General features: G+C 48.0%; 1 protein-coding gene across 2 annotated transcripts in view; it reads left to right on the plus strand.

The window, feature by feature from the left end:
* Positions 1-12419, plus strand: part of PLXNA2 (plexin A2) — a 209399-nt gene that overhangs the window by 27482 nt on the left and 169498 nt on the right. For both annotated transcript variants that reach the window (XM_037070965.1, XM_037070964.1), the window contains exon 3: positions 4737-4919. In XM_037070965.1, the coding sequence (XP_036926860.1) occupies positions 4737-4919 (183 nt within the window). The remainder of the gene's footprint in view (positions 1-4736; positions 4920-12419) is intronic.

Here is a 12419-nt window from a genome sequence, read left to right on the forward strand (position 1 = left end):
ACATTACCATCTGTGAAATGGGAATTATAATGCCTACCTTATGGGATGACCAAGTTAGATAATATATGAGCAGATCTGAACCATGCCTGGACTGTGAGCTGTGCCGTTAGTAGCTAACCGTTGAGCCACATGAAGAATGTGAAGGAAGATTTCTGTGCAAAGTGCTGTTGACTCTGGATCTGCAGCCGGGGGAAATATCTGAGATGCAGCGACCCATATGGCTGCCTTCTGAGTACCCAAAACTGCAAGTGCCTGCTATTGGGACCAAAAACAATTCTCAAAGCAAGAGAGCAGATGCCTTTTCTTCTATGCTTCTGGTTCCAGTATCATTTGCTTGGTATGATAGGATATTGGTTAAGGCTATAGACTTTGAAGCCCAACAGATTTGTATTTAAAGATCAGTTTTGCCTCTTAAGACTGTATTACTTTGCACAAGTTGTGCACCTGGTCTAAGCTATAATTTTTCATCTTTAAAATAGAGCTAATAGTACCCTGTTTATGGTTCTTATGGAGATCAAATAGACAGGTGTATATAAAACACTTAGCATAATACCTGGCACATAATAAGCATTCAATAAATGGCAGCTATAATTATTAATATTAATCACAATAACAAGCAGTTATTTGCTGTTGTTTCGCTTTTGTAAAATGAAGAGGTTGAACTAGATAATCTGCAAAGTTTTTTATGGGACTAAAATTCTATAACCTATGGCTCCAACCAATCAGGAGAAGTCCAGAGGAAAGAAAAGGGTTAACCCCCTGGCAGAGTTCTGACTGGTTCCTTTTGCCCAGAGGGGAGCTTGTCAGGAGGAAACTGCTGAATCCTGCCTGTTTCTGAGCCAGAGAGAAGAGGAAGCTTACACCCTTCTCTGGCTCCAGTGACTTGCAGAGAGACAAGCCTGGGCTAATGACCAAAGAGCAGCTAAGGCCCTGGGAGAGAGGTGACAGCAGGTGAGACCAGGACCTCAGAGAAAACAGCCCCTCATCACCGTCCCCCACCTTCCTTCCCCCAGCATCACATCTTCCAATGCAGCCTTTACCCAGTGAGAAGGGTGTATGGGAGGGGCCCCTCATAATCCAAGGAGTCCCAGATGAGGACTCTGAAGAATTTGGTGGCCTCAGACAGGGCTAAGGGTTGGTGAGAGAAGCTGTGGTCCCAGGGCTTAATTTTGACATGATCTTTGGACAAACATGAAACACTCAGACGAAGGATTTAAACTTTCCTAAAAGGGAGCAGGAAGGGGGCTATCATTCATTAAATAACAGCTATGTATTAAAGACTGTTCTGGGAATTTATTTTATGTTTTTATTGTTCATGCTATTATAGATGTCCCTTAATCCTCACTATGACTCTATGAAGCAAGGATTATCACCCCCATTTGCCAGATGGAAAAACAAAGGCTCATAAAAAACTATATAGCTTAAATCCACACAAATATGAATGATAAAACAAGGATTTGAATTCAGTTTGGGCCATGTGACTTCTGAGCCTGTTGCCAGTGAGGACAAAAACAGCACCGGGTTTTAGCAGAGAATTAAATGGGACCTTGGTTCAGCAACCTCGATACTTGAGTTCTGGCTAAGAAAGAATTTAGAGTTGAAACTCCAACTATAAGAGAAAGTTTATTTAGCAACTCACAGAGGTAGAAGAAGTCAACCGTAGAAGAAACGGGCTCAAGAAACAAGTTACAGAGGCAGAAGGAGGACTCCTGGAGCTTAGGAGAGAGAGGCAAAGAAAACTCGGCTGGAGTAAAGGGGTGGGGAAAGGTGGGGTGCGCTCCCTGGCCCTGCGTCCTCCGTCTTGAGGATATTTATCTGGGGGTTTCAGGGGAAGACCCCTCTAGAATATTCGTCATCTTTCCAGGTGTGTCTCAAGGATCATGATCTGTACTGATTGGTTGGTGCCAGGGCAAGGGGTCATTAGTCAATGCAATTGGTCCTAATGTCAGCCATGGTGTAGCTTATCTAATTTTGCTGCTTTTCTGGGCTTTGGGGCTTAATGCTTAAGGGCTATTCCCTAGCCCCATTGTTTGTTCTCCCTCTAAAGGAAGTCTAACCTGCATGACTAGCAACATGCCAGGGGCCAAAAGGTCAGGAGAAGGTCCAAACTGCATGGCCAGTAATACGAAAGGTCAGGGGGTCTAAACTATGTGACTAGTGACATGCTAGGGAAGGAAAAGTGACACTGGAAGAGAGGTCCTTATTTTCCCAGTTTTGTCCTTTGCTAGGCACCTGGGGCTTTCTGCCCTGGTGACCTTCTGTACCTGACTATTGTCCTGCTTTGCTCACATATGTCTAACTGCCTACCACATCTGAGTTATTTCTGTCTAGTCATGCTGCTTTAAGGAGAGCCATACTCCAAGATCCCATCATTTGAGGAAAAGTGAAGCGGCATCAGGTGTTTGGAAGCATCTGACAATTTAGAGGAGAGAGAAAAATGTCAGCCAGTCCCAAGAGCTTAGGCTCAGAACAAACTATTTTCCTTATGGACTGGCATTTCCAGTTTCAGGGGAGCTGTAGAGAAATCCACAATCACCAGGAGATTTTTGCTCCTGTCATCCTTTCTCAGCATCTGGCTTGGTCTGTCCCTGTGTCCAGACTCTGTAGCCTTCTTGGCCCCAGGAGAAAGTGGGAAATAAACACGATGATTGATGATTACCTGGTCCAACCCATTCACATCACAGATGAGAAAACTAAGGCTCAGAGAGGGTATGTGACTCAGGCCACATGGTTAGATGGTCCTAGAGACAGGACTACATCTTCTGAGTCTTCCAGGGCACCTGCTGCCTGTGGTTCAGGGATAACAAAGACAAGAAAAAATGCGAAAGGTGGTAATTGCTCCTCTGGCCTGTCTTCCTAGGAACAAAACCTTTCCACATTGGCTACAGTGATGTGCTGATAAATATTAAACAAGTAGCTCTGTGCAGGCTATGGTGGTTGGTGGTAGTGGTGGTGGGAGCCTTGACTAGAAGCATTTGCTAATTTCTATGATGTAAATGCTCCCATCATAGCTGATTTCACACCACCAGTGTGATGTCACTGAGTGTAGAGATGTACAGTCACCCCTCATGAGCTGGCAACCCTCACAAGCTTTACTCCCTTCCTGAGAAGCTCATTTCTTCTGGAGTGAGGGGTGTTGTTTGGGGGGTAGTGATGGCTCCATCTTACCAGAGTTCACAGAGTTCCAGGTCATCCTTAACCTAAAAGTCAGTTCTCTTTCTTGGAGAATACACATATGGGTAAACTCACACACACAAGGGCAACACCTCTATTCCTACCAGTAGCAGGAGCATCAGCTCTCTACAAAACACCAAGGGATCACAAGATGCAAGTCTCTGTTCCTGTGGACCTCAGAGAGGAATGGAAGGGAAAACCCTGGCTTAACAATTGCATGCCCTAGGTTATAAACCAGTTATTCCAAGGAAATGAGGCTGTTGACAAGTAAGGCACCAGCCAGCTCTTTCCTGGTAAGTGTGAAAGGAGGAGGTTGAAGGGAACAGGTTGCAGGTTTCGTCTCCGTGACGCTTTCTATGCTAGAACAGTCATTTCCTTCCTTCTCTGGGATGCCTTTCCAGACCCAGAAGGAACATGACTCAGGGCTCTTTCTGGCCCAGGGTCTACAGACTTGGCCCACAAGATTCCAGCTGCTCAGTCAGCGGGGGCATTTCAGAGGGCCCATCGCAGCCCTGCCCCACAATAGGCACTCTACAGAGAACGCGAGCCTTTTTTACCCTGTTCTCAGGAAGCATAGTCTTTTACTTATTTAACTGCATGAGATGTTAGAAATAATTAATTCAACAGCCCCCCACAACAGCCCCCAAACAGGATGTTCCTGGTCCAATTTGTACTTAGAGATACTTAGCAGTAAAGGAGAAGCTAGAATCCAAGCCTCTCTACTTCACGTGCAGCTATGTTTCCGTTTGCATGAGGAGGTCTTCCTTCAAAAGTGCCCTAGTTAGGTACTCTTTACACAGAGGCACACCTCCACTCTCTTCAAAAGTCTGGTAAATAGGAGGAACATCGCCTGAGCATGGCTGAAGACCTGTATACCGTACAATAGTGGAAATCATTATCTAACTTAAAACTCTCTTGCAAGTGGCATTTCATTTGCTCCTCAAGGATTCTCTCAGAAAGGTGGGCAGGTAGTTTGACAAGTGAAGAAACTGAGGTTTATATACATTAAGTCAATTTTTCAAAGTATAAGTTTCTCTTCAATATTAGCATGACCCTTTTCAACCTGCCCCTAGTATAGAATGTGGTGAATAGTTGGCTTAAAAGTCTTGATGCCCAAAGGGAGGCCTTGCATCCCAAGAAATAAATAAGAAATTCTCTCCAGAGAATTTCGATACAAGTGCTGGGATGCTGTCTCTAGACTGAATGTCTACTGTCTAAATAGAAAGATCTCCACAAAATGGCGTGGTCCACGAGGACATTAAAATGATCAGAAAGTGAATTTAAGCAACCAGCTTTACAAATGACCCCTGGATCCCTTGACAGAAGGTGAATGGGTAAGTGAGGGAGGCTGCTTGTTCCTCTCTCTGGCTTCCCAGCGTCCTCTGTGGGCTTCGTGGATCAGATGGAGAGATGTTGTTTGCAGTATGTGTAAGGACCCTGCATCCATGTCACACTTCTCTGAAGCCTAATGTCCCAGGGCTGGCAGTTAGGGGTGAGCTGGCCACAGACTGACTGCCATGACCCTGTTGCTATTCGTCCCAACTTCCTCTTCTTCCTTCCAGCCGGTTCCCATTGATGACAACTTCTGTGGATTAGACATCAACCAGCCACTTGGAGGCTCCACTCCAGTGGAGGGCCTGACCCTGTACACCACCAGCCGGGACCGCATGACATCAGTGGCCTCCTACGTTTACAATGGCTACAGCGTGGTTTTTGTGGGGACCAAGAGTGGCAAGCTGAAAAAGGTAAGAGTCTGTGAGTCCCAGTGCACGATGCCCTTCAGCTCCTCAGCTGGGAGCCCCTTCTGGAAGGTAGCAATTGGTGGAGTTTTAACTACAGGCAACTCTAATTTTCTTCATTTTCTTGGCGGAAGGGGTAGGATAGCAGAGTAGGAAAGGATTAATGTTGCGGCTTCTCTTCTAGCTGTTTCCCCCAAGCATTTGTCAATGAGTGGCCAGGGAAATACAAACATATTTTAATATCGCCCGCACTTCAAGGAAGTAGGGACGCACATCTGCCTAAGGGAGAAAAGTACTTCGCTCTTTATCTCCAAGTCAAATAGATACAACTTGATATTTTGATTCTCTGTTATAAATCCCAAACATCGCAGCTTCCTCCCCACGGCCTGGAGAGTTGATTGTGCTGGTCAGCAGTCTTTGTGGAGTCCAAAGCAGCTGGTTGAAGCAGGCTATGGGTCTCCATCCTAAGAACATAGGCAAACGGTGGGGCTGCTCTCTGAGGGCTTATGATGCCTGGCTAAGAAGCCATGCGTCTGTCTCTCCTATTCCTACAAGTACAGTGTCTTCCCCATTCCAGCCCCAGCACCTGAGCTTCCTGGAGGAAGTAGATATCTCACCCATGCCTGCCTGGGGCCCCTCTGCCAGCTGGAAGGCATGGGCTGTCTGGGCTGGCAGCACGGGCAGCCTCTTGTACTACAGGCTGAAGGCAGTAGCTTGTACCTGCTTGTCTAGTGCTTAGGATGTGGAGACGGAGCACAGTCTGATTCATTATGTGGGATTACAGCGGCCACATTCTTTCCGGTCCCAGCTAATCCCCTTTTCCCAAGCCTACCCTCCTGCTACCTTTCCCCAGTCCCTCCACCTGTGGATCAAAGCACAGGCGAGACCTCACCCCATCTCACACTTGATGTTGACATCACCCCTGTAGCTCTTTCCTCCTAATCTAGTTAGAGCCTGGGAGGGAAGTTATTTGGGATGTGGGAGGAGGAGGGCAGAGAGGGAGCCTGAGGAAGAGTTTCCATCATCTGCTCGTTCTGAGTTGCTGCCAGAGGAGGCGAGAAGAACTGGCCTGGGTTTACAAGAAGGTGCTGAACCCTCCAGACCTCTTCTGCTTCTCATGACAGCAATGCCCATTAACCCTTTCCTCACTTGGTGGTGAGGTTGCTCCTTTTTCCTGGGTTGGGTCCTTTACTCTGCCTGGGACTGGGGACCCTGGCTTGGCTTTTAGGTACATGAAAGAGAGGGCGAGTGTGGTCTCTGCATTTGCTTTCCCAAAATGCAGGAGGAAAGGAGCTGCCTTTTGAGATTTCACTAAGATTTAAAAGTGGCATATTCTGCCAGGATGGGACTCTGAGGTTGGCCACTTCCCTGCTTAGCAGGCTTTCCTGTGCAGCTGGGTAGAACAGTCCTTGCATGGGAGCATTGGGCCAAGGGGCCTATGGGAGCTGAAATCCAGCCTCAGCCCTCCTTGTCAAGGCACGTACCCTGGGGTATAAACATTCAGCCAGAAGGGCCCTTTTTACTAATCTCTCTGCCTATAGAGACCACCTTTCACTACACTGCACAAAGGCTTTCTGGGGACCAGCAGTAGCCATAGGCGTTCTGGGTCATTCATGTAACTCTGTCTCCTTTATTCTCTTGAAAGTTTTATTAGAAGCAGGGTTCATGCCTTTTTCTTATTCATTTCCTTCTTTCTACCTAATTTTTTCACTGTGTAGCTACACATGGGATAGGACCCAAAAATGTTTTGAAAAATAGAACCATTCTCAAAGGAAACCTAGAGACCATCTGGCCCAGTGTTCTCATTAGTCAGCAGGGAAACCGAGGCCCAAGGAAGAAGAGTGGCTTGTCCCAGCCTAGAGACTAAGGCAAGTTGCTTCTTGCCCTAGCACCCAATTTGGTATCATTTTTACTTAAAGAAGCAGACACAAAACACAGGGATGGATGCTGAGAACAGTCTTTGGATCCAGGCTTCATACAGTTTGCCAGGGGCTAGTGCTTCCACTCCTTTTGGTCTTAGATCTCAGTTAAGGAGTTAGTGTTTGCTGAATGCCTGGATAAAGACGGAATAGAGGAAGAACCCAGCCAGACTTGAAGGGACCCGTGATGACCTTTCCCATATCTCTGTGCATGTTGCACAGCACACTCAGGGGCTACTTGGGGCATCTTTCCAAGCCACGCACCCAAGCAGGGAAAGTTCTCCAAACCCTGGCAGACCAGTCACTCTGAAGGCAAGTTCATGAGTTCGAGGGCAAGGCTGGGAGCATGGCTGCCCACAACTTGTTCCAGCCTGCAAATTGGCAGCTCCTTCTCACTCCTCACTTTGCCTTTCTGGGACTGTTTCTATGAGCTCACAGTACCCCTTTTTCTTCTCTGTGCAACTCGCCCTTCCTTTCCACCCACACTCCTTTGAGGCACCTGGTATTCATACCCCGGTTCCCGCTGGCCTCCCACTTACCCACCCATCCCACTCCAGAGAAATGGCCTGTGAGGAATTTATGGAATGTCCCCAGGAAACCCTTCCATGGTCCAGGCCCCATGGCTCTTTCAACACAGGAAGGAAAATGAAGTAAAAAAATAGCTAAGAGTGTAGAGAGGGGAGGGAAGCAGGCTGTGTCAGAACGACGCACTTGTTCCCTGCCTGGCCAGGCGTCGGTCAGACTGCCCAGCCCTCATCCATCGCAGCCCACAGGAATAGGGTGTCCCTGAGTGGAGAAGTATAGAGGAAGCGGAGACTCATGAGGAGTGCATGACCATGAGGTGCTGTTATGTGCTATGTCACGTACTTGCTCATAGACCATTCAAGGCCACAGCCTTCTAGGCCATGAGCATGCAAAAGAAACAGGCAGGAAGAGGACAAAACCTCAAAACCAAGATGGGAGATATAGAATGCTTGCAGAGGCTAAGGGTCATATAGGTGATAAGAAGACAGCTTCACACAGATGGAACAATTCCAGAGAAACCAGCTGTAATAGAGTGATAAATTTGGAAGGCTTCATGAGAGAGGAAGATTACCAGGCTTTGCTTAAAGACTGAGCTAGATCAAGGGCTGAGTTGAGGGGTGTGAGAGAAGGGCCCTCTAGACCCTGGGTACTACACTGAGAAGACTCAACACACCTGCGAGCATGGCCTGGTGTGCACAGAGGAGCTCGTAGGACTTGGTACAATGGAAGGTAGAGGCACAGTGCTATGAGAACCCAGAAGCACGTGGGAAGGGTCTTGGGATTTTCACTGGCCACCAGGTTGACATGAGTCACCTGTGTGATACAAATGAGCAAAGTTAATTAGTCTTCAGCACACTAACAATTTCCAGCTCCTGAGAAGTGGTGGCTCCACGCTGGAGATAACATTGTAAGAGGACCTTAAGCCAACTGAAGTGTGAGATAAACAAAAACTGGAAGAATGTGGAAGTCACGGGGTGTGAAGAATATTGTTAAAAGGATGTTAAGCCAAGGTAAGAAGAGTAAAAGAGGAGACAAGGCAGTTTTCTTCAGATAGTGTAACTTATTGAGCACATATTATGTGCCAGGTGTTACTCTAAGAGCTTTATATCTATTAAATTACTTAATATGTATATAACTCCACGAGGTAGGTGCTATTATTATCTGTTTTACAGATGAGGAAATGGAGGCCAAAAAAGGTAAAGAAATGCCTCTAAGATCCCATACCAAGTAAATGGCAGACCCAGGATTCACAACCTGCACGCTCAGTCATTAAGCTGTGGAGGATGAATCAGACTTGTTTGGCGTGGGCCCAGCGGGCAGAATAGAGCCGATGGGTAGGAGTAACAGTAGATTGGAGTTCCACTTTAAAAAAATGAAGTTTCTTGCAGCCAAACTGTCCCATAATGGAAAGAGCAGGCTGAAGAGGGAGTGAGGTCCCAGTCAATAGAAATATTCAAGCAGAGACTGATGGTCATGGATCAGGGAAGCTGTCGAGGGGGCTCCTCCACAAACCATATGACCTTTTCAGTTCTGCTGCTAATCTTTCTCTGCTTCCTTCTATAGTAGTAGGTGATAGGCAGGCAGGTTGTGGCAGGGCACCGGAGCAGAGACAGAGGCCAGAGCCCCTGGGTGTGGGATTTGACATCATGACTGGGTTCGAGCTTGCCCTCAGAGTGTGGTGGAAAGGCCCTTAGGGTCAAGGAGTAGGTGCTTGGCACAGACAGGAAAAGGCTCCGCCAAGGCGATGAGGGCCAGAGCTCGGGCAGCGACAGCAGGGTGTGCTGGGCAGGGTTGACTACGATGACATCCCTCTTGGCTAAGAGCAGGCTGTGGGAGGCCAGAGAAGGGATGCTGGGAGCTAATAAGAAAGCAGATGGAAGACGATCAGTGGCAAAGGGAACTGTAAACTCATTTAATTCAACATCTCAGGTTGAAGGAAGGAGGCCAGGAGGCCATTGAAACACCAGCCCTGAGGCACAGGAGAAGGCAGAAGCCACCAGGACTTGAGAGGAAGGACTCCCTCCCTTCTTCCTCTTTGGGGCAAAGTTCCTATGGTTCCGTCTCTCCATTTGCAGCTGTTAAAACTGCTGCCTCCGTCCAGGCCTCCTCCAGCCTCCCGGGACCTTGCACAGCAGCGGGAAGTACTGGCTCTCTCTTCTTTCTCCCCACTGGAAACCTTGCCAGCTGCCCGAGGGCTGGCAATGCGTCCTGCACCGTCCCTCTGGAGCATTTGAGCAGTGCCCTCCTCAGACTCCTCGTGGCACGTCGTTTGGCTCTGACAGCATCTGACATGGGAGCAAGTACAAATGTGTCCACCTCACTTGAGATTCACAGGTCCTGGAGGTCAGGGACCCCTTCTTTCATATTAATGTCACCCACCCCCATGTCCAATCCAACATCTTTTATACATTAGGGGCTCATTACATTTATCTCAAGTTATTGGGTATCTTCTCCTTGCCAGGCACCTATTTGCACAGATTAGAATAGATCAGACCCCAAGAGTGACTCCTGTTGACGTGGCAGGCTCACAAAGGAAGGAAGTTATTGTGTGTTGGGTAGGCTAAACCGGGAGGAGGCAGGAGGAGGGTGGGTGGTGGTGGGACGAGGACTCCAGGGAACAAGAGAGCTGCTGATGGGTAACAGGAAATGAGTTTGCTGGTTAGTAACACTTGGGAGAGGGAGGGGTGGTACTCTCAGGAATGTCACTTGGGGTGGAGAAAGGAGCTAGCACTTATACTGTTGCTGGAGACCCCTAGAAAAATGGGGGGGGGTCATCACCTCACCTGGATCAGAGGTAGGCATGTCTGCAGCAGATTGCTCCCCCTTAGGCCTCTATTTTGAGCCCTCCTGGACATGTCTGCAAATCCACAGACAGCCCTTTTCAAATTCTGGGGTGTGGGTAGGTGAAATAAGGTGTCACGTCCTTATTTCCCATTAGTCAATAGCCAGCTGCAGAAATGACTGTGAAATTATTGAGGAAAAGTCTTTCAGTTTTTTCCTAAGGGACATACCAACCCAAGGTCTCCTGTCTGCAGTCCACGGGAAGCCCTGACATCCCGGTCCTTTCCTTCTCTTTGCAAGCTCACCAACATTTTGCTAAGGAAAGCCAGGAAAACCGTAAGCTTCTTGTAGCAGTAGCTTGGGTGCTGGAAAGAATCCATTGAGACCATGAAAGTATTAACTCTCCCAGGCCCCAGGATTATTGCTCAATTATTTGATAACACTGATTACCTACAAGATACCTTTCCAAGATCCTTGCTATCTTCCCTAAATTCTTCAGCTAAGTGTGGTGTCCATTGCCTGCATCTCTGCCCCATTTTACAGATGTGCAAAACTGAGCCACAGAGATGTTAAGTACCCAGCTCAAGGTTACATGGCCCCTCCATTGGCGATGTTGACCTTGGCAATTATACTTCCCTCCCAAAACACACATAGAAGTTCCTAACCTGTGACTTAGCTCCCTCATGGGGTGGAGTTGTCTTGGCAGACAGAAGGCTAAGTTGGATGAGACGCTGAGAATCATGCCTTTCTCTTGGTGCCAACCCCACCAAACAATAGCCACTCATTCCTCTGAGTGGAAATGATTCACTCATCTCTCAGTGTGAACTCTGGATCCTGTAAACAGCCAGGGCTGGGGGTCCAGTTCTGGGAGACCTCATGTCTCTCCTGGCACCTGTGACTACTGATGCCCTAACTCTCGGAGCATCTCAGCAGTGCTGGGGTTGGGGGAGCAGGGGTTGGGAGCAGACACCCTTTCCCCCTTCCTCAGAGCCTGATGGAAAGGGCTGGTTGTGGCTTGGAACTTACCACCACAGCCCTAGGAATGAGTTTGGCTCCCTGCCCAGGCTCCCGCCGCCAAACTCGCTGTTTGTTTTGTTGTTTTATAGCCCTCTTGAGTCCGGAGAACTTGTCTTCTGAAAGCTGGGAAAGGCAACATTTGGTTGGCACAGGGAAGGCAGAGTATTTACAGAGTCCCCCCACTCTCCTGCCCCCTGCCATCACACCCTCCCTGCTTGACCGTGACAGGTGTAGAGAGGGGTGTGGGTTTCTATCCAGGACCCTAGCTGACCCCAGGGGAGGAGGCCGTGATCTCCCAGAGCCATGCTGAAAGGGAGAAACTGAAGATTCATTTATTTTTTGCACCTTTTGTGCAGCTCTTTAAAAGCTTCACTCTTGGACAATCCATCAGTCTGTGTGCTCAGCAGGCTGCTTCACATCCAAGATTTTGCCCCTCAGGGCTTTAATCACAGGACAGGTGAAACACAGGGAAGTGTGTTTCAGGGACAGAGTGAGGGAGGGGTAGAGCTCACAGAATTCAGGTGACCCAAATAGGCTGTGCAGAATTTCCAAGAGGCCGAGGTACTAATGTTACAGAGCTGTCAGCTTTGGGAAGACACAAGCCACGGGGATGCATGCCCTTTTAGGCCATTGAGCCTCACCTGCCTGTGGAGCAGGGTGGGAAGGGATCTCCAAAGACCAGCTAGTGCAGTTCTCTTGCCTTCAAGCATGAATTATTTCCATACCAAAGAGTATATGAGGTTATGTGAGGTCATCCTACTGACTCCAGCTGACTGGTAGTGTGACCTCTGAGCTTCAGTTTTCTCCAGTGTAAAATGAGGACAGTTTTACCTGCCTCATGAGACTGTAATGAGGAGTTGATGAAGCAATCCGTTACTGAACAGAAATTTACTGGGTACCTCCTATGTGCCATTTGTTGGCTATCTAGTGGTGAACAAAACAGTTGAAATTGCCTGTCCTATTGAAAATGATAACCGAATGCGGGAAGAGAGACAAAAATATATATATAAGTAAACACAAAACAGTGTGTTTAAAGGGAGAATAATGGCCCTGGTTGGTGTGGCTCAGTGGACTGAGCTCTGGCCTGAAAACCAAAGGGTTGCTGGTTCAACTCCCAGTCAAGGCACATGTCTGGGTTGTGGACCAGATAGATCCCCATGAGAGGCAACCACACACTGATGTTTCTCTCTCTCCTTCCCTTCCTCTCTGTCTAAAAGTAAATAAATAAAACCTTTAAAAAAGGAGAATAATGAAAGCCTGGTGG

This window comes from Sturnira hondurensis, unplaced genomic scaffold (assembly GCF_014824575.4).
Source record: "Sturnira hondurensis isolate 20B ecotype Veracruz unplaced genomic scaffold, ASM1482457v3 Scaffold0019216, whole genome shotgun sequence".
In the NCBI taxonomy this organism is placed as follows: Eukaryota; Metazoa; Chordata; class Mammalia; order Chiroptera; family Phyllostomidae; genus Sturnira; species Sturnira hondurensis.